Consider the following 22,922-nt stretch of genomic DNA (forward strand, 5'->3'; position numbering starts at 1 on the left):
GTACCCCTGCTTAAACCAGCACATGTCCAGGCCCATCTTATGTTTGCCAATGACCATTTGGATGATCCATAGGACTCATGGGAGAAAATCATGTGCACATGGGACAGGGCGACGGCAAATTCGTAAGATTTCAAAAATAAAGTCAATATAACGAGAATAAAGTCATAAAGTTTAGGGAACACAGTGTTATGTTTTCAGAATAAAGGCAATATAAAAAGAATAAAGACGTAATATTGGTGTTATTCCTGTAATTTTATTTTATTTTTACTTTCTTGAAAAACTACTAGTTAAATATTGTATTTTTGGGGCGGTTTCCCAGACAGGGATTAGACTAGTCCTAGACTAAAATAAATGTAAGAGCTGTCCAAACTGAAAACAACTTGCACTGACATATCTTAAAATACATTAGTGCACTTTCTTTTGCTTCAAAATGCACACAATTAATGTTTTTAGTAAGCAAAGTTTGTTTAAACTAGTTATATTTCCTAATTAAATTAAGGCCTAGTCCTGGCTTAAGCTAATCCCTGTCCAGGAAACTGCCCAGTGCCCCTTAGTGCCTTTAATTTTGATTTTAGCTAGTTTTTATTTTATTTTAATCCCCTTTGGTAAAGACTGGTATTGTGATCCAGGGTCAGATTTATAATGTTATTTACTGTTGAAGAATCATTATTATTCAACAAACATTAAAGGCGGAGTCCACGATGTTTGAAAAACGCGTTGGAAAAGGAGACGGGCCGACTACCAAAACACACTTATAGCCAATCAAATCAAATCAAATGCCGGGTTGCGTATGTGTGGGGCGGGTCTATCAACAGAAGGTCCAGATTCTATTGGTGTAGGGGCGTGTTTGTTTAGGTGATTTCAAATATCAACATTGGCTTTCAAACATCATGGACTCCGCCTTTAAATGGCAAAATATCATAAGATTCACTTTATTATAATTGCCTCCTCAGAATGAAGTCACTTCGAATGAGAGAACATGATCATATGATGTGTGTTTTCCATTTCATTTAATAAATCCAAAAAACACAATTACACAAACTCAGTGAATGTTAAGATGGGACATGAAATACATACTGAATAAAACAACGACGTTCACCCCCCGAAAGTGCAAAGAAACACAAAGCTACATACATCACCATCATGACGTTTAATGCGGTAAAAACACGGTAATAATCAGAAACATGGTTTAAAAGCTCACGACATACAGTGGTGAAGCTAAACTAATCAGTTCGATAAAAGCATGAGAGTTCAGAATAATACACGAGTTAAGAGTTTAAATATACACAGATGTTGGTTTATATGCGTGTGTTTAGTATCTGTGCGGTTGATGATTAACTCTCTTACACAGACACACATTAGACTTTGACTCCATCAACTTCACACAGAGAAAACTCAAAAATCACAGTCTGTCGTCCACATCGGCATTCACTAATGTCTTTAAGTACTTTCCAATAAAACCCTCTGTGATGTCACTGCGTCTGCAGCGCCTGCGTCAGGTGAATCCCGGCGCCGGGCGGCAGCGGCCAGTTTTCCTGTCCCTGATGTGTTTGTAGGAGACGGTAGAGCTGTTTGAGGTGCGTGACGATGTTGTCTTTGATGTCTGGAATAGAGATCTGCAGACGAACGCTGCCGCTGTCGAACGAGCGTGTGCAGTCGCCCGAGAACATCTCACTGATCATACGTGCAACCACTGGAATCACCTACAAAAAAACACAAATATTATTCATAACATGTTGATGGAGTCAGTCTACAACCAACTAGATCTGCTTTTGTGTGCCTCACAAATCACTCAATGTACGTTGGTTGCATTTTGTTTTTCATCTGCACACTTTCATGACCTTTAGTCAACAGCAGGTAAAGTTTTTGGTAAATATCTGGTAAATTAAAAACTATATCTGGGGAATTTGGGAAATATTCCATATTGGAAACTTAAAGGGAATTTATGGGAAAAATTTCGAAATGTAAAATATATCATATAAACATAAAGGTCATGGTCATAAGCAGACATGCATGCATTACATTTTTTTGAGAACATTTAAATTCCCTGTTATAGGCAACTTTTCAAATTCCCAGTTTATTCCCACATATTCCCGTTAATTCCCACATATTCATGTTAATCCCCACATATTCACATTAATTTTCCTGTTAATTTCCATGGAATGTTTCCAGCCATGAAAATTCCCAGATTTAGCAACCCTAGTCAACAGTAAAGATTATTTTTAGGGGGCATCTCTTACTTTAGTGGACCAATTCATCATGAGGTCATCAGTTATATTTTTGGGCCATTTTTGCCTTTATTAGATAGACAGTGATTAAGGAGACGACAGGAAAGTATAGGGTGGAGAGAGGGGTATGGGATTGGCAAAGGACCTCGAGCCGGGATTCGAACTCGGGTCGCCAGAAGTGCGTCTGCACCATGTGTCGGAGCACCGTCCACTACACCATCGGCTCCGACAACATGCATGCGTTTTAATGCAAACATACATGACTGGTACTGATGTTATAATCTTAACAGCTAAGAGACATTTTATTTCATCGTGTGAAAGTCTCACCTGCACCATGATGAGTTTTCGGTCTCTGGGTCGACCGTCGGGCCACTCCTCACCGAAACACAAATGAATATCAAACATGGGCGGCTCAGAGGACGTCTGGCCTCGCTGGTGAGCGATTACACCTGCATGCATACAAGACAAAATAGAGTTAAATATTTTCAATTATTTTCTAATTGTTTACCCCTTAACTGGCGCAGCACTTTTTGAGTGGTGTGGGTGAAAAGGTGATGTACACCTTCAAATTAATAACACCTCCAATTTTTTCATCTAAAAGCCTAATCTTGGTCTTGTTTAAAAGAAGACACTTTAAAATATGTCACAGAAGGGTCTGGATGTGATAATATTAAATTAAAAAGTTATAGCAGTTACATTAAGTGTAATAAATTAAAATAATTCAATAAAGACTAAATTTTATACAAAATTATCACCAAAAAATTAGGTTTGTGTTACACTTCTAGTGGTTTTACCAACAACGACCACTAGATGTCAACAGTTTGCTGCATACTCGTCACAAATTAATTAATTACCGTCACTGCATTATTAAAATATGAAAACTATATTCTTAGAAGTGCCGCTCACGGCACAGCACCAGTTAAAGGGTTAAAACTATTTTATCCAATTGGCACAATGAAGACATTCCTACAAGGAGAATTTGAATGTTATTTACGATATTGATAGCATGTGGATGCTCACCGCTGAGGAACGACTCCAGACAGAAAAGTTTGACCTTGCGCTGGCGCTCGATAAGGTTCGGAGCATTCGGATTGGGAGCGCACGGACCGGACCAATACACTTTACACTGACACAGTCTCACGGCGTAGATGTCGTGACCGCTGACCTCCAGGATTAGACCACGATCCATGACGTCCAGCAGGCGGCTCGTGAACACGCGCTGTTTGTCATTTGTGATGTGTTCGGTGGGGGGGAATCTGACCTGCTCCAGACTGATGGGGCCGAACAGCTCCTCCTGGTTTACCATCGGACCCAGATCGCCGTAAAACAGCCGACAGCCCTGGGGGTTACTCACGATCACCGGGGGACACACCTCTTTACCGCGGTAATAAAACTGCACCTCTAGATCAGTCACTGAGAAACACAAAAAAAGATTCACATTCATGTAATGCTAAATAGACCAATGTGTGTTACATGCATGTGCGTATTTATTTCATACTTGGCAGAGAGCTGATCCACGTCTCTGGGGTTGCGAACATTGCTTCTAGAGGTGTAGGGGTCTGAACCTCCATGGGCGGCAGCTGCATCTCCACATCCTGTGGTTCTTTCTTCGGCCACACGACCGCAGGTGGAGGCGGGCAGCTGGCCGGCTGCATCGGAGAGACCGAACCCGGAGGACTCCAAACCGGAGCCAGCGGTGAAGCACTCATACCTGCAAACACATAATATAATGATCATTAACATGCCGTGCATTACTACTTTAACTTACAGTAATAATCATGGTAATGAACTTACAACAGTCTACGGGTCAAGCATGCAGCACTGGAAGTATTCAACACTCTCATTACACATTAACATTAGACTAGTGTGAATTTACCCTGTGTTAAGATTTAACTGACCTATCTACATGTCATGTGCTCAAGGTCACCAGGAAAGGATGTGATGTAACTATCAGAAATTCATCCACCTAGAAAAGTAGTTCCACCTCAACAGAACCATTACACACGTTACACATCGTTTTACTGAAGCGCCTCATTACGTTCACACGCAATTCCCTTTAGTGTTTTTACGTACTGTAAGTTTATGCTTAAGTTGTATTGAACCTGGATTCGTTTTAACCAGTAGCAGGTGTATATGTGTGCATTTACCTTGAGGTGGATACGGTGGTGGGGGTTCTGGAGTGTCCGGCACATCGTCTTCATCACCATCACTGATATCTGTAGGAACTGAACCTGAAACAGACAGACAGAGAGATTGTTGGTTATGCTATAGCTATGAAAGCCAGGCAAATAGGCGGCAGTAGGCAGCAGTAGGCAGCAATAGGCGGCATTTGGTTATAGGCGGCAATTGGTTATGCTATAGCTCTGAAAGCCAGGCAAATAGGCGGCAGTAGTAAGAGGCGGCAGTAGTAATAAGCGGCAATAGGCAGCAATTGGTTATGCTATAGCTATGAAAGCCCCGCAATAGGCGGCAGCAGTAATAGGCGGCAATAGGCGGCAGCAGTAATAGGCAGCAATAGGCGGCAGCAGCAATAGGCGGCAGCAGCAATAGGCGGCAGCAGCAATAGGCGGCAGCAGCAATAGGCGGCAGCAGCAATAGGCGGCAGCAGCAATAGGCGGCAGCAGCAATAGGCGGCAGCAGCAATAGGCGGCAGCAGCAATAGGCGGCAGCAGCAATAGGCGGCGGCAGCAGCAATAGGCGTAGGCGGCAGCAGCAATAGGCGTAGGCGGCAGCAGCAATAGGCGTAGGCGGCAGCAGCAATAGGCGTAGGCGGCAGCAGCAATAGGCGTAGGCGGCAGCAGCAATAGGCGTAGGCGGCAGCAGCAATAGGCGTAGGCGGCAGCAGCAATAGGCGTAGGCGGCAGCAGCAATAGGCGTAGGCGGCAGCAGCAATAGGCGTAGGCGGCAGCAGCAATAGGCGTAGGCGGCAGCAGAAATAGGCGTAGGCGGCAGCAGAAATAGGCGTAGGCGGCAGCAGAAATAGGCGTAGGCGGCAGCAGAAATAGGCGTAGGCGGCAGCAGAAATAGGCGTAGGCGGCAGCAGAAATAGGCGTAGGCGGCAGCAGAAATAGGCGTAGGCGGCAGCAGAAATAGGCGTAGGCGGCAGCAGAAATAGGCGTAGGCGGCAGTAGAAATAGGCGGCAATAGGCGGCAGTAGAAATATGCTTGCCATTAAGGTTTAAATCTGCGAGTAATCTTATGCCTTGCGACTGATGTGTATACAGCATTACTCTACATTGGTAACGAAGTATGACAGTTTGAAGTGCGAGTATGTGTGGATTAGTCAGTGTGTGTACCTGGGTTACTGGGTGTCTGAATGTCACACACATCATAGATCTTCAGTGGGTTCATTGGTACTTCTTTGGTTCCATCATAAATAAGATTAAACTCTCTGCTCTTGTTGAGGGCACAGCGCAGCTGAGCTTTCCATTTGGCTGGATCGGGATCATCCACTCCTTCCTGATACTTCCCAGTCTCTACAGCCCAGGCCTGATACACACACAAACACACACAGAGATCAGATGAGATGTCTGATTCACACACTTCAGTCCGTGTCTGATCTGACTCACTTTAAAGATGGTGTTCTCCTCTTCCTGTTGAGGCGTGTGACGTGTGGCGTGTTTCCATGGAATCTGAAATCGTCTGGCATCACGGTCCAACCACATCAGACCAGGAAACGTCCCATTATTTACCTGATCGACCAGCCAGGGCTTTAGTCGAACACGCCGGGGATGAGAAGACATGACGGTCGTTCTGCAAGAGAAGAAATTAAACTTCAACTATCTGTGAGCAAATCAATAACACTGCTAAAATAAACCAATCTGGATTCAAACTTTGCACACGTAATCTGGTTTCACTCTTTTTTCTGAGTATTCCGTTTAAATTCATGCGAAAACCTTTTATTTACTTGCTCACACGTTTTCTGTTAAGGTTTGTAAAACTTATTTTTCCTTTTCATATTTTCATCTTTTATTATTCTTTAAATCAATTTTTATTTTCTGTTATTAGCTGTGTTTTATTTACATTATCTATTTCCACGTGATGATATTGTACAGCACTCCGGTGGTTTTAAAATGTGCTATATAAATAAAGTTTGATTGATTAACATTTTTAAAGGTGTTAAATAAAGTTTATTATTATGATTCAAAACTCAGTTTATCTATCAAGATTATTTACTACAAACAAACATAAACTAAATAAAAAATCTTTACGTAAGCGATATTTGATATTTAGTTTAACGCTTATAAATGAATGAATACATTTAGTAAACAAACTTCCGGTGAGTTTGAAAACTCGATACTTTATCGTCAATACCTGCGATAAAACAAACATTTTAAAGAAAATATTAAAGAAGATTTAAGATTATTCTAGCACTGGAATGAAAGTAAACTTGCACATAAAAGACAACAAATATAACCGTGAAATAAACACGATTGTTTCTCATCTGCAGGTTTCAGGAAGCTCACGCGCCTCAAACCAGGAAAAACCCCGCGAAGCTGCGGCCTCACGCTCTAAACCCGCGGATCTCTGCAGAAAATCGTTTAAAACGCGTTTGTACGATGAATCCTCGTCTGATAATCCGATCACAGGTGAACTGTGTGTCCGCGTGAAGCGTTTTTCAGCTGAGTTTCACGTGTGTGTTTGACACTGCTCGACAGTTTCACCGTCTGCCGAAACTCAGGTACGGCAGTGACGTCACGCGCCTTTCAGTGAGTCACACCTTTACATACACGCGCACAGACAGTCACTATACACACATAAAAACAAACACACACACAGAGAGAGAGAGACAGGTCTATTGATTCATACTTTTGTTCAAACATAAAATCACAACACAGATCTTAGATCAGTCAGTCAGTCAGTGTTAAATATGTATTATGTTACTGTGTTGAGGGACACAACACAAAGCATAAACCCAGTTAGGATTCTCAGCTTACAGTTAATTATTGAATGTTGTAGAGTTATTCTGCTCAACTGGACTGTTATAATGATAAACAAATATTATGAATAAACTACGAACCAAAACTAACCATAACAAATCTAAAGACCCAGATATAAACAAGTTGACCCAGCAAACACACACACTCCCTAAATGTTAGCAGTTAGAACCAAATAATCAAATTCTAGGAATGTCATAAAAACGTTGTAAATACGTTGAATGTTGCATGGAGGTACCCAAAATACTCCTAAAAGCAATTTTGAGATATTTTAAATTGTTACAACCAAATACCACAGGAAATTCTAAGAACCAAAAGTTGTTAGCTGGAAAGTGGGTAACACTTTATTACTACTTATAAGTAACTTTGCAACTACTTATCAACTACCAATCTTTACAGTAGACTGTCTGCTTAATATCTATTAACACTTTGTTGTGATGATTCCCCAACAGACATTCACCTGTTTACTCAGCTAACAGGGAACGTTCCCGTAACTTTGGCTAACGTTCTCTAAAGGTTCTCTTAAAGTTATTAAAAAAGTTCTTAGAACATTAATATAATAACAGACTGAACCGTTCTTAACCCTGGAGAACCCACAAGGTCAAATTTAATTGCTGCTACCCAAAATCTTCTTGGGTTCCCCAGGGTTAAAAAGCTTTGAATAATGTCCTTATAACAAAAAAATAAAGTTAATACAAACTTCTAAAAAACTGGACGTCTTTAAGAATGTTAAAAAATAAGCTTAAGTGAAACGTTACGGGAACTAATGTGTTATATGTATCTTAGCAGGTGCATGTCATTTTATTTCCTAACCGTTATAGTCTACTAATACTCTAATGACAGTTAGTTGACATATAGTTGCAAATTAATGAAAATTGCAAAGTTATTTATAGTTATTAGAACGTCTAAAGTGGACTATCAAAATAAAGTGTAACCTGATCAACTTGATCATTCTAAGATAATTTAGCTGAAGAACATGATCATCAGGTTTAGATCATACAGCTTTAGTCATCCATGAGTCAGTTTAAGATCTTCTAATCGAAGCGTTACCACTTTCAAATTTTATATATAAATACACACACATGCATGTATATATTTAAGATGTATGTGTCTATACAATTTTCAATGTTTATATAATTTATATTATATATAAATATAAATGCTTAATATATGCAAAAAATCGTACAATTATACATGCATGTGTATGTATTTATATATAAATAATTATTATACATAATACACACACATATTATGACGTAAACAAAAACTTTTATTCTGCAAACGATTAGTTGTGATTAGTTGTTATGCAGCCCTTAATTCGTTACTTAAACTCATCTAACAGTCTGACTTTTATTTATTTTGAAAGAACATTCAAGTGTAAAATATCAGAAATATGACAAGAAACACAAGAGTTTATTGACAGGTGATATCACAGATACTGTAATACATCACACATTACGTGATGTTTAACAGAGAGATTGAGTTGAATGATAATAAAAGTGAAAGTTAAGTGCACTTTAATAAAGAGTTTGCTCAGACCACACTGATATTTTATAATTATATATGAGAATAAACCATTCAGAAGAAACACATGTTGGTTCAAAACACTTCAGTATATGATGACAAACACATAAATACATCAGGAGATCCTCTTTATATTCTGAGACAGAGATCCGGTCCAGACTCCTCTCACAGAACCGGTGCTTCTCCGATCAGAATCATGTGCTGCGTATGTGACATCACGGCATTTGGCACCCTGATCTCAGACTGGTCTCAGATCAGCTGACGTGCTCTTTAGAGTTCATCTCACTGTAGATTTTATTGATGATGTGAGACAGATCCAGACTCTGAGTTAACATCTCCAGGATCTTCTCATCCGCCTGGATACCTTCCATAAACTCCTCCATAGAGAGCACACCTGATACACACAAACACCTGATTAATATCACTTAATTACATATTATATACACTGACTAGACAGACACTGACAGACAGACAGACACGTACCATCTCCATTGATGTCAATCTTCTCAAACACCATCTCTGTGAAGTCTTCTGCAGAGATCTCTTGATCTACTCCACTGATCGCTCGAACTGACTGCAGCAGATAAAAGTCACTCATGTATGATGTCATGATCTCAACCAATAAAATGATTTTCAACAGAGCACTCTTACATAATCAACAGATGTAATGCACTATTAAAATCAGCAGGTGGCGCTACAGAGCAACACTACATTTCAGAAATTAAAAGCAAGGTTTAGATATTAATTAAATGTGGAACAGAGTCAGGTCATGGGACAGCTACTACACTGTAAAAAAAGTCAAAAGTTGGATCAACTTAAAAAAATTACTTTAATTGGTAACTCAAAAATGTAAGTTTATTCAACTTAAAATTTCACTTTATGTTAAAAATTTAAGTTGAAATAATTAAATAAATAAAAAATTGAAGTAGGGCTTTTGAGTATTGGGTATTGAGGAAACTGTCTGATATTCGATTCTGCTGATTAGCGCTACGATAACGATATTTCTTGCGCTGTTTATTGGCTGTTTTTAATCATTTATTTATGTATTGATCATAGTGAAATAAACAAGGTCAGACATATTCCTCTGATGTAATTCAATCTAATTCAGTCTAAATAAAAACTATTTCAGACGTACCGTTATTTTTAGGCACAAGTTCGTTGCTGTAGTTTTCCTCGCTCGTCTCTACTCCTGCCATATTTATTTTCAGCTCATTACTTTGAGCCGTTAGGTTCACCTTTGACCCCGCAGTCTAACCCAGAGTATAACAGTAAAAGACCTACTTGGGGGTATTTAGTAAAGCCGTTCTGATCTAATTTGGACAATCCAAGCATGTAACACACAAATAATAGACACGTAAAATAAATGTAAGTTATCGCAACTCTCCGAGATATGGATATCGCATATACTGTTATCACAATAATGGTAGTATCCGGTAAATCATGCAGCCCTAAATTGAAGTCATTTTTTAAGTTTTATCCATTTTATTTTACTTTTTAGAGTGTATTTCAATATACACTGAGTATATAGTGTGCACTATGCAGTAGGCCAGAATTCACACAGATGGTACCTTGAAGATCTGCAGCAGTTCTTCACGATCGATACATCCACTGCCATCCACATCAAAGAGTTTAAAATACCAGCGTAGTTTCTGCTGAACGCCGCCTGTTAACACCAAACTCAGAGCAGCTACGTACTCCATAAAATCAATAAATCCATCCTGACAAACACACACACACACATAACAGATTAACACAATGCATCTATAAGTAGCATTTAACTTCTCTTGTGTGCTCAGCAATGCTGTTTTTAGAGACAATATGTATTCAGTTGAATATAATATGTATTATTTTAGTTAATTATATTGCAGTGTAATTTTATTTGAGGTCACTATAGTGATGTGAAATACAGCAGCAGATGGCGAAGACAACAAGAAGATGAAAACTTCTGATGGCTCTTAAGATCTCTGACCTTTGCATTTAAACACACATGGGTCATCATTACCCACAATCCTCAGCTGAACTCAGTTCATGGTGCTGTTAATCCCACAGCTTTCTATATTTAACATCTGTGAGATGAGGACGCTCGTGTTCTTGATTGACACCAAACAACTTTAACAAATGATTTAAGAATAAGATGAGCAATTCCACTGTTGTAACATTTTTGGATAATTTGAAAGATAATTTGTTAAAAATGTTTGACAACTTAAATAGAGACCTCACATTGGTATTTAAGCCACTAAATACTGAAATCTGAGATAAAAACATTTAAAAACAATTGGTAGAAACTTTTGATTGACATTTGCATTGATTTGCTCAGAAGTCATTATACAGTTATATACTATAACTATAGTCATGTAAATTAATAATTGAGTCATTGACTATTTGATCTGTCTGTCTTTATTTGCATGTTTTACTCATTAATTCACTTATTTGTATTATTTGTGGCTTGTTTTTAGAACAGTAAACAATGAACAACATCAATAAACTAAACAAAAGTTATAGTTTTAAATATAATCTTTGTTACTACTACACTGTAAAAAAATCCTTGTTGCACTTAAATGTTTAAGTTTAAAGAACTTGAATTAACAAGTCATTTAAACTTTTTTGACTAGTGAGAAGTTATAAATAAAAAAATTAGCTTAAGTTATAACAACTTTATAATTTATAAAAAAACCTTTTTGTCAAATCAACATATATTTTTCTGCTACTTCAACTTAAAAAATTAAGTGAAACAACTTAAATTAGTTTTTATGGGTTATGTCAACTATTCACAGGTCAAAACTTTAAATAGTATGTTGAATTGACTTGTTTTAACTCAATGCTGCATTTTTTTACAGACTTCTAACTAGCCAAAAAAGTTGAAATTACTTACTAATTTAAGTTGTTCAACAACGATTTTTTTACTGTGTACTTATAACAATCATCAAGTAAAACTTATATTTGAGTGTCTTACGCCGTTCATGTCGAATGTGGTGAAGAGGTTCCTCACATACGCGTTTGATGTATCCGACAGATTCTTCAGACCGAAGAACTGCTTGAACTCATAAAACATAAGTTGACCAGACGGACACTCGGTCATGAACCTCCGGTACCACTGGTGAGATTTACATGAGTTCAGTTCTTCTGCAGACATACCGTTACCCATGACCACACCGAACCCAAGCTCTCCCACTGCAGATCTTTAGATCAATCCCACCTGATCACCACTGACAGTCATGTCACTCTTTAATCTCTTGTTTTCAGCCCGGGATTTACTGACCACCTGTTCACGGTGAATCCTAACTGCACATGACAGCCCGACCCACTGACATCCATCATTCATTCATCTCATATATCAATAAAAACTATACAGCTGAGCCAATTGAAGTGAGACAAGAGTACAGGTTTATTATTATTATAAGCGTCTGGACACACATTTGTTCCTCCACATTGTGGGATTGTGAGGCTGAAGGTCGGTTTGTTTACGTTTATGGTCCATGTCCCATGAGAAGGTGTAGCCACACACGGGTTTCTGTGAGGTGTGGAAGGGTCTCAGAGAGTTTCCACTGGTGTGATGAAGAGATTGAGAAGTATGGAGAATCTGAACATCTGCCACCAGTTTATTACTGCTGTCGCCCATCAACACATCAGAGCGTAAAGATGTCATCATCACAATCTGTAACATCACACAATCACATCAGAGACATGATAAAGTGCAGTAAAACAGAGACGTGTGGTTGTGCTTTACCTGAGAGTCCTCTTCTTCTCTTCTCACCTGCATCTTTAGGAGATCACCTGAAGTTTTAACTCTGCTCATCTCTCTCTTTCCCTTCTGTGGATCTATGACATCAGTTATGACATCACAGAGAGGTTACCATGACAAAATATTGATTCTAGAACTATACAAGGTTTCAGTGAGAGGATCATCTCTTTCTTTTTTTTAAGGTATCTAAGGTATTTGTGAAACGCACATCAGATGTTCCTGGGAAACACTGGTGGCCAAAGACAAAATCTCACTCACACATACTGAACATTCCCAGAAGTGAGATAACCATGAGGAACAGGACGAACCTGTTTAAATCTGCTCCCATGCCATCTGGGAACGATGGGATACGCCCACTCTCTCTCTTTCTTTAACTTCTGGGATGTGTTGTTTCCCATCATTTATAACTCATTCTCTTTATTTCTCAGATTACTGAAGCAGGTGAAATTATGTTGTGGTGCTTCATTCAACACCAGGAAGTTATTTTAAAACAAATCTAAAGATTAATCTAACTATAATTAAACATTGGGGTGAGAATGCTTACAATACTGATTTCGTAGATTTAATGAAATACTGTCAAAAGAGATAAGATACAGTTAGATATCTGATATTATAGAGTCAGGGTTGGTCAACTGGCGGCCCTCCAATAATTTTTTTCCGGCCCATCGCCGGTAATCTACATTTAAAATGAGCATGGTTAGTTTAAATCTGCCTTTCCTTTACATGACAAGTAATGGCCAATAAACCATAAGGAGAGTCGGAAATGGGCTGCGTTGGGTGCCAATCATCTGCGGGTGCATTATTTATTCAAACAAAACTTAAAAACATATCTCTTTAAAAAAGCTTTTTACTAAATGTTATTTTATGACTGTAACTATTTTATCTTGCTTTTTTATATACTATTGTATGCTCTGTAGCACTTTGAGATCGCTGTAATGTAAAGTGCAATACAAATAAAATGTATTATTATCATTATTATTATTATTTTCTGATCCAATTTGAGCTTTGGATGCATTGAAAGAAAATTGTGCGACTACACCACATATTACACACTGATCAGAATTTATGAAAGTTAAACAGTTATAAACAAACAAAAAAATGTGTGCATGTTAAACTATTAATCTGCAATGTTAAACTGCAATTGATTTTAAAAAATTAAAAAAATAAAATATGAGTTTTTAGTTAAACGCAAAATACTGTATACAAGATGTCTGCATCTTTTTTGAAAATGCATGTAAAAAAAGTAAAAGAGACAAAATAAGCTATAACATATTTATTAACAATAATAACAACATATATAATAGGTAAAAGTCCCGCATCATATTTATTTTTTTAAATCTGGCCATCGAAGGAGAGTAGATGAAGACTCCTGGTATATGACCTTTGACCTCTAAGTCTTGCTGACCACATGATCAGTCTGCCCTCTACTGACCAACCAGTTACACACTCACCTGACATGTATAGATATTATCATAGTAAAATGATTCACCTGTCACTTTAAATAAATAAACTGTATACAGTTGTGTGTATTTATAATAGCTTTACAATTAATATTTAAAAGTAATTGGGTATAAATGTGTTCCTCTAGCACATTGTTGTGTAAGAAAATTCAGCACAACTTGGTTTTGCAAGTCAGTTTAACATACTATCTGAAGTATTGACCTGTGAATAGTTGACATAACTTATAAAAACTTGAAATTGTTTAACTAAATATTTTACATTGCAGCACAAAAGTCATGGGTTTGATTCACACATATTGATTAATTATATAACTTGAATGCCGTCTGTAAAATACAAAATTTATAAAAGTGATTTACAAAAAGTGTGTGCTTACACACACAAAACCATATATGCATACATACACAACTAGCTGGATAACTTTACACAAACCATAAACAATTCTGAGATGATTTGATGTCTGATGTTTCCGGAAAATCATTGAGACCGCAAATATTTGAGTTTCCTTTTTCTTATTAATTAAGAAAACTTTGAGTAATGTATGCTATGGGTGTGGAGTATAAGAGTTAAACTGACATAAACTTGAGGTGTGTTGCGTTCACCTGTCTCAGTGGGCGGAGTCAGGCGCTACATATGCGTGTGGTGGGCGGGGTCTTCACGCAGCGCTGCGTAGACACCTGACCTGTATGAGAGACTGTATGTTGAACATCACTGTATTATAAAGTACATCTGATAAAAAAATCCGTGCTTTCGAATCGATCTCGCGATACTTTGCTGTCATACCCCGATCGGTCTGCACAACGCTGTGCGTGTTGTGGGCGGAGTCAGAGCGCCGTGTCGAGACGGTTAGTGCGTCTTGTGGGCGGGGTCAGATGGGTGTTGCAGGTGTAAAAGTGGCCATTTTATTCAATGTCACTGTTTCTAAATCAGTAACTGCACTCGGATTCATAGTGACTGTTGCCGCTGAGACGCGTGATACTATACAATCATGAGGATTTAAATCTGTCCGGATAAAATCTACACAGATTGTTGTTAACATGAGTAAAAACCCTCTGAATTTTCTGAGGAGGGAGAAAAATCTGTTCGACACCAATGTGGAATTCAAAGAAATGGGTAAGACTGATTTAAACCACAGTTATTGACTTAATATGCGTTATATTAATGTTACAACAGATTAAAAGTCTTCTGCGCGCGACCTTTGCACTTGTCACGGAGCGCGCGTGTCCGCGTCTGCGCGTTTGTTTTTAATTAAAATACTTTACAAACTTCTTCCAGATGCCTATAAAAGTTATTTACACCATTAAAACTCGTAAAGGCTGGTTATTTATTACAACTGTAAGTAATAACAAATAAGTAGTGACAGAATAATGTCAGAATAATTTTTATATATTTTTTTCACATCTATACCATAGTACACATGGTGTTCTTTGAAGTACCATAACATAAACATGGTAATCATTTTATACTATTATTGTACCATTATTACATGTATTATTATACCACAGTGTTTTTATTTTAATAAATTACGCAGTGTTATTTAAATGATTTATTATTTACACACCCAATATTTTTTTAAAGCTTCATTTGTACTGTTTCTTTAATTTTCAAGTTTTATTATGTATAAAATATAAAACCTGTGATTTCACAAAAGTAAGATCAAATATTTTAAAATCACACATCATAATGCAGGTCATGAGTCTGTTTTGTGTTTGTCATAAAAAAATGAAACCTGACCGACCAGATGTGATTTAATACACAACTATAAAAGTCATTAAATAACACAATAATTATAACAAAAACAATCTGATTCTGACAGGTCGCTGAAACCCAAAAGTCTCAGGTTTGTATCCTGCAGAGTCTCATTGTACCTTAACCACAACCTAGTTAGATAAGAAACATTAAGTCAAGAGACGGTAACCTGAAACACACCTGAATAATTTAATTTTGGCATGTTTGTGGTATAAACAGTCAAAGCTAACTGAACTCATGTTCCCAGCAGGCATTTGACCGAACTTCAACGTTGAAATATGGTTGAAATAATGTCAGTTCTTCTTTCAACGTCGAAACAACATTTATACAACATTTAATGCTAAACGGTTGCAAAAGGTTAATAAAATGCTTAAATATGAACATTAAAATATGGTTACAATAACGTCAGTTTTTGTTTCAACGTCGAAACAACATTGATACAAAATTTAATGCTAAACGGTTGCAAAAGGTTAATAAAATGCTTAAAAATTAACGTTAAAATATGGTTGAAATTACGTCAGTTCTTGTTTCAACTTCGAAACAACGTTAATACAACATTTAATGCTAAACGGTTGCAAAAGTTAATAAAATGCTTGAAAATGAACGTTGAAATATGGTTGAAATAATGTCAGTTCTTGTTTCAACGTCGAAACAACGTTAATACAACATTTAATGCTAAACAACGGTTGACAAGGGTTAACAAAATGCTTAAAAATGAACGTTAAAATATGGTTGAAATAATGTCAGTTTTTGTTTCAACGTCGAAACAACGTTGATACAACATTTAATGCTAAACGTTGCAAAACGTTAACAAAATGCTTAAAAATTAACGTTAAAATATGGTTGAAATAACGTCAGTTCTTGTTTCAACGTCGAAACAACGTTAATACAACATTTAATGCTAAACGGTTGCAAAAGGTTAACAAAATGCTTAAAAATTAACGTTAAAAAATGGTTAAAATAATGTTAGTTTTTGTTTCAACGTCAAAACCACATTGATACAGTTAATGCTAAACGTTGCAAAAGGTTAACAAAATGCTTAATAAAATTTAGATGAAGTAATGCCAGTGTGATTTGTGTGATTCAATTAGCAAAATCAAAAGGTAATTCAACGTTAAAACGAATTTGTTTCTGTCTTTAAGTTGTTGTCTATACGTTTGAACTATGGGCTGTTCTTAGGTCAGCAAATCTCTCTGATGTTTGTAGGCCACGTGGACATGATGTTTGACTCGGCTGTCATTCCAGAATCAGGAACCGCAAAAGTTCGTTCACGGCCGAGAGTGAAACACTTCATAGTAAGTGTTAAATCTCTTTGATCACATACGAGATAAACTTGGTATTTATGAGGCATTTTTTGTTTTTAGAGCCTCACTTAACTTCAATGTGTGTTTATTCTGTAAATGATTGACATTTGTACCCACAGATATTTACTAGCTTCAATATCAAGTTCAATGTTGCATATCTAATCAGTTAAAAAATAATATGCAAAGTATCGATTGCAGATTTCACCCAGTTAGGGTCATTAGCATTTTTATAGGGGCAGAAATATACCAAGTTTTACTATTGTATATAACAAAATGCCATCCATCTGATATCATCATTGTGACATTAAGTACTTATTTTAAGTGTTTACCTTAACAGAAAAGCACTGTGCTGGTACTACGGTATTCAATTTCACATACCAAGGTTTTTACATCATACACCGAGTTGCCTCCAAGAATATCATGGTAATAGAGTTGTGCGTGTCCAAAAAACATGTTTTGCATTGTTTTAAGTAATATTTGCATTATTATTTAAATGTTATTGGATATAAAAGTCTATTTATCAAAAAAATGTTACGAAACTATCCCTCAGAAACACACACAGACACACCTCTGACTTGAGGACATACACACCCTCGGTATATAAACACAAACTTTCTCGCTGACGAAATAACGCACACACACAGAGAGAGAGAGAGAGCGGTTGTGTGTTTATATCACCTTGGAGATGATGACATCCCAATCAGTACATACAGCATTGTGATTCAGATGAAGTGAACATGTTGTGACCTGATTCATTGATTCACCTCTTGAGATCAGAATTATGATGATTCAGATGTTCCAGCAGGATCCTTAACGTTTTCTTCTCATCGGAGGTCACTGCGGGTTTTTTCCAGACCTGCAGGTGCTGTTTTGAATACACACACTTTGTTTATACAGCGAATTGTGTCTCGGCACATGCACACATTTTTTTGTCAATCACAGTGTTATGTAGTGGTGTTAAATAACACAAGCATCACTATAACACACTACAGTCATTCAAACACGGTTTCTTGAATGACCTTCACATTATATCTCTTGCATATAACTTATTTTTTACTGTTAATAACTGCAAAAGAACGGGATCGACTTACATTGAAGGAGGGATGTGAAGAATATTTATAGACTTGAGGTCGAGTCGAGCATCAGTGCGTCCAAAATCACAAATTTGATTCTTAGGGAACAGGCAGGCCGATAAAGTGAAGCTTAAATACACAACATGTCAATGACCAACGAGTACATGTAAATATAGTGTAAAATACCACATTTGCATGGATGTTTAAGACAATAATTAACCTCTGTATGAGTCCATATAAGGGAATGGTTTGGTTTTTCTGGGGAAATGTAAAGAAATTTCATCTGGAACAATAAAAGAAACCCACAACACAAACATTTGTGTTTCAGGGGTGTGACTCTTTTTCCATGTCTGTAAACTGAAAGGGAATGAAAGACAAGCAGGTTATGTTTTATTTCTCTGTAAAAGGAGAGAGACAGTACGCTGAATGCTTTCTGAAAGGCTGAATTTAGATTGCAATGTCCCCAGAATAGCAATCCAAACATTTCCCAGAACGTATCCTCCTGCTGTATTTATAGGGTGTTGGTAAGGAGCGTCCCATGAGTCACTGACACATTTGCATAAAAAATCTGCAACATTATCTCACTCACGCTGTATTTATCCAAGGCAGTCCTGCAGCTGTTTGTGTGAATCAGAGAAGTAAAGAGAACGATTGAGATAATTTATATGCTGGAATGCCATAAGCTTTGTCAATAGTTAAGGAAAACTGGTTGGTTTAGTGGCTAGAAATTCAAACTCTGACTCAGCGGCTCCTACAATGAAAGGTGTGTTTGATGGTTCCTATATCTCATAAGAGTCTCCTGAATTCATTTAGAGGTGCTGACCGATGTTTCTCTTTCAGTCGCAGTCCAATGAGGCCCTGCATGGCTTTGCTGTTCCTACTCCCAAAGTTCCTCTTTTGCCTTCAGTGAACGGTATTGGTGAGTTAATCCTTGAGTCAACGATGCAATTTTTCGACTAGCTTCTCAACTACATTGAAATATTTTGGATTGCCTCACTGCAAGAAGGTCACAGCTTCGAGCTCTGGCTAGGTCAGGTGGCTTTTCTGTGTGGAGTCTGCATGTTCTAGCGTGGGTTTACTCCCACAGGCAAAAAACATGCAAGTTAGGTGAATTGGAGATACCAAATTGCCCTTCCCCCAACCTGTGTAGGAATTAACTTGTGTCGATCAACCTGGGTATGGATTAACCGGTTCTCGCCATAGATGCTGGAATGTCATTAAGAATGAAACTAGTAGTTGATTCCAATTTTGCTCTTTTTCAGGAAGCACAACAAACCTTCAAAATGGAGGAATGATTTCTGTCACCGACATGTTTGAGGGGGAAATGTTGATACCCGCTCCGCCTAGTTCTGCCCCTCCACCCCCTCCACCAAGTTCAGCAGCCCCTGCCCCTCCACCTCCATCGTTCATCCCTCCACCTCCACAGACTTATGCCGAGAGGAATCAGCCCATAAACGGTGCAAATTTGCATCCCCTACCCATGCCCCCTCATAAACCTCCATCACTTAACGGCTATGAATACAGTGATGATGTAGACCTGGCCTCCCTCAGACCTCCTCCAATGGCACCTCCAAAACCTCCATCTGACACATCCAGCTTTAGAGGTTCCATCTACAGCCTGGATAATCAAGAAATCCCAGATTGCCCTAAATTTACCCCACCACCACCTCCCTCTATGGTTAAACCTCCACCTGTCCTACCCAAAACCCAGAAAATGCCACCACTGAAACCTGTCCGGATGTCCTCCATATCGAATATGGAGATCCTGTCTTATCCGGCAACACCCCCCGCTGCCGCTATTTCAACACCTTCCAGCTTTAAGCCCCAAAACACGGCCAAACTCTACAATGTGGAAAAGAGCACTCTATTAATTGGGCAGACAGAGAGGGAGAAGCAAGTCCAGTCCATTCTGTTACTGGACGATTCCACTGGGAACCCAGCTAGTGTTCATGTTAATAGGAACAGTGGTGGATCTTTCCAACCGGTCCAGTCAGTGGTGCCGCCCGTCAAACCGGCCCGTCGCAACAGTAGTGCCGCTCTGCTACATAATGACACTCCAGATGGTTTCCAGGTAGAAGCTCCTATGATGAGGAACCCGGAGCCTGTGCCGGTGTCCATAGCGAAGAACACCCCCAGTGAGGCACCAACACCCATGAATATCTCACCTAATATAGAGAATCATGATGTTAGCCAGGTGAAGACCCATGTGGACTTACCTGGTGGGCCTCACAGGTACAGTCCGGTCCTGAACAGAAACCTGAGGACACGGGGGGTGGAGAACTCAGGGAAGAAGGAAACATCGACCTCACCACTTGCTCTGCTGATGGCTGCCAAAGAAAGAGACAAGCGGAACAATCTGTCCCGACAGAATAGCACTTCATCTGAGGCATCTAATCACTCTGTCATCCAACCTAACATGGAGAAACCAAACTCTTTCACCATCACTCCTCGAGACCCATCAGAAAGACACCGTGTAGAATTAAACAACCAACCAGTCGTCCCGCTGTCAACTAAAGTCGATGTTCTGGATGGACCTTACCCAAAGTCAGTGCTAAGCTCCACCCCCTTTAACAGTTCTGTAGGGGTACGAGGAGGTGTTCCGCTTAGAGATGTGGAAAGTGGTGAAGAAGTGCTGTTTATTCCACCACCTCCTGAGTTCGCCAACTCTGATTCAGAGGATAATTCTCCAGCATCTCCACCCACTCATCCTGCCCCTCCATCCCCTGCACAGTCTGCCCCTCCACGCCCTGCACAATTCGCCCCTCCACCCCCTGCACAAGCCGCTCCTCCACCCCCTGCACAAGCTGCTCCTCCACCCCCTGCACAAGCCACCCCTTCACCCCCTGCACAAGCTGCCCCTCCACTGTTCAAACCCTCCTTACCTCCACCAAAAGCCAATGGCCCCCTTACGGCCCCCAAACCTAAACCGCCCAGCAGTCCCCCTAAACCCCCAGGCCCTCCACCAAGTATCCAACCTAAACTGCCTGTTCAAATTAAACCCTTCACACCACCCGTCAAGACTACCCCATCCGCCCCCGCCGGCCAGACGACACTTTTTAGTATCCTGCAGAAGAAGATGCTGGAGATGGACCCGAAGTTCTCAGCTGTCAAAGAGCCAGAATCAAAAGATGACTGGAACTCTCCATTTTCTGATGATGAGGAAACGTCGCCCACCAGCACAATCAAAAAACCTTTCCAAAGAAGCAGTGCGGCCCCACCAGTGAGGTCTCAGGGTGTGGACCTGAAGGAGCTGGAGGACAAAGCAGCCAAAAAAGCTCAAGATTTAACATCTAAACCTCAGAACAGGTACACTGCAAATAGCGTTTACTGCAGAAATGCCCAAGCTCGGTCCTTGAGGGCTGGCGTCTTGCAGAGATTAGCTCCAACCCTAATCAAACACACCTGAAGCAGCTAATTACGGTCTTACTAAGCACACTAGAACAGTGGTCACCAACCCTGTTTCGGAGATTACCCTCCTGTATACTTTAGATCCAACCCTGCCTAATTTTGGGGTAGCCATGAAAAGCTTGTTTAGCAGGTTCAGGTGTGTTTGATTGGGGTTGGAGGTGAACTCTGCAGGAACATAGATTTCCAGGAATAGGGTTGGTGACCAGTGCACTGCCCTGCAAAGGCTAAGTGCAGTACTTACCCAAACACTGAAACTAAGAAAAATGTCCTTAAAGTTTTTTACACCAGCCAGTCAAACATGTTACTGCAATTTTGGCACACAGGTTTCTCCGAAATGAGACAGGAGATTTTGTCACAAGACACAACAGATCTCACAAATCACATTTCAACCTATAACTCATTTTGACCAAATGCATAGTTACTGCGCTTTGGCTTTGTAGGGCAGTGCACTAGAAACATCCAGGCAGGTGTGCCGAGGCAAGTTTGAGCTTAACTCTGCAAGACACCGCCCCTCCAGGATCGAGTTTGGCCACCCCTGATTTACTAGCATTAATATGCCCACAACATGTTCTTAAAGGGATAGTTTACAGAAAAATGAAAATTCTGCCATCATTTACTCACCCACAAACCTGTAAAAATAACGAAACAGATCAGGGCACCATTCACTTGCATAGTATTTTTTTTTCTCTACTATGGAAGATAGTTCCGGTTTGGGGGTGAGTAAATAATGACAGAATGTATTTATTCATTTATTTATTCTGTGAACTATTCTTTTAAGATGAATCAAGAAGAGGCTAAAAACTGATTAATATTAATAAAATGCTTTTCATGGAGATGAACAAAGTAATAATTTTATGTTTCTTTATTATCCAGTAAACAGTTTGGAATGACGTTCATAGTGCGACCAGGAACTAAACAGCCAATAACACCAGTAAATAAAGACGGCTCATCCTGAACTGGATTTATTTCAGAGAAAAGTGCCTTACCTGTCCAAACGCCTACCTGACAGATATTTAAACATATTTCATTTTATTATCAAAGTATTACTGTAATATTTGCAAGTTGTTTGACGTCTATCTGTATGTCTGCTCGCCTCGCAGCTCTGAACAGAATATTTGTTAAATTCTTGATCAAAAAACAAACTTTATAAACTGTATTTATAAGATAAACTATGCACATACTTACAATAATGACATTATTGTATTGTAATTGCAGAATTATTTGTTTAAAGTAATCGGATACGAGTTGAATCAGGTGGAAAATTAAGAACGTAAGTTCTTATTTGTAAGTTCTGTACATGTTGAAATGTTGTTTTTTAATCATTAATGTCGATATGAGTGTTTCATACAATGGTGCTGAATGTATCCAGCGTAAAACAAACCCGTTACAGATTCATTCATGAATTTTAGTAAATATATGTCTCTAATGGTCAAAGATGCCTTTCATTTTTACTGCTTTTTGTAGTATATAAAGAATCGAAACTAATAATGGATGAATCT

At 38.8% G+C, this 22,922-nt stretch overlaps 3 protein-coding genes across 7 annotated transcripts; 1 reads left to right on the plus strand and 2 right to left on the minus strand.

The window, feature by feature from the left end:
* Positions 1-993: 993 nt before the first annotated feature.
* Positions 994-6,922, minus strand: LOC141359288 (interferon regulatory factor 6-like). The gene is made up of 8 exons (XM_073861480.1): positions 6,672-6,922; positions 5,798-5,980; positions 5,525-5,717; positions 4,376-4,459; positions 3,727-3,939; positions 3,249-3,641; positions 2,556-2,677; positions 994-1,703 (listed from the first exon to the last, which is right to left on the minus strand). The coding sequence occupies exons 2-8, from the start codon at positions 5,969-5,971 to the stop codon at positions 1,473-1,475; spliced, it is 1,410 nt and encodes a 469-aa protein (XP_073717581.1). The 5' UTR covers positions 5,972-5,980; positions 6,672-6,922; the 3' UTR covers positions 994-1,472.
* Positions 6,923-8,600: 1,678 nt separating this feature from the next.
* Positions 8,601-11,834, minus strand: guca1ab.2 (guanylate cyclase activator 1Ab.2). Its single transcript, XM_055217481.2, has 4 exons — positions 11,643-11,834; positions 10,258-10,407; positions 9,173-9,263; positions 8,601-9,083 (listed from the first exon to the last, which is right to left on the minus strand). Exons 1-4 carry the CDS (start codon positions 11,832-11,834, stop codon positions 8,944-8,946), a joined length of 573 nt encoding a protein of 190 aa, XP_055073456.1. The 3' UTR covers positions 8,601-8,943.
* Positions 11,835-14,771: 2,937 nt separating this feature from the next.
* Positions 14,772-22,879, plus strand: LOC141359652 (uncharacterized). Of its 5 annotated transcripts, none has more exons than XM_073862426.1 (5): positions 14,772-15,002; positions 16,818-16,933; positions 18,856-18,934; positions 19,278-21,321; positions 22,297-22,879. In XM_073862426.1, the coding sequence occupies exons 1-5, from the start codon at positions 14,927-14,929 to the stop codon at positions 22,376-22,378; spliced, it is 2,397 nt and encodes a 798-aa protein (XP_073718527.1). In that variant the 5' UTR covers positions 14,772-14,926; the 3' UTR covers positions 22,379-22,879. The 5 variants fall into 5 exon arrangements, with proteins under 5 accessions (XP_073718527.1, XP_073718528.1, XP_073718529.1 ...); XM_073862427.1 differs by having other exon boundaries at positions 18,856-18,928; XM_073862428.1 differs by having other exon boundaries at positions 18,862-18,934.
* The last annotated feature ends 43 nt before the right edge of the window (positions 22,880-22,922 follow it).

Source organism: Misgurnus anguillicaudatus, chromosome 23 (genome assembly GCF_027580225.2).
Source record: "Misgurnus anguillicaudatus chromosome 23, ASM2758022v2, whole genome shotgun sequence".
Taxonomy (NCBI): domain Eukaryota; kingdom Metazoa; phylum Chordata; class Actinopteri; order Cypriniformes; family Cobitidae; genus Misgurnus; species Misgurnus anguillicaudatus.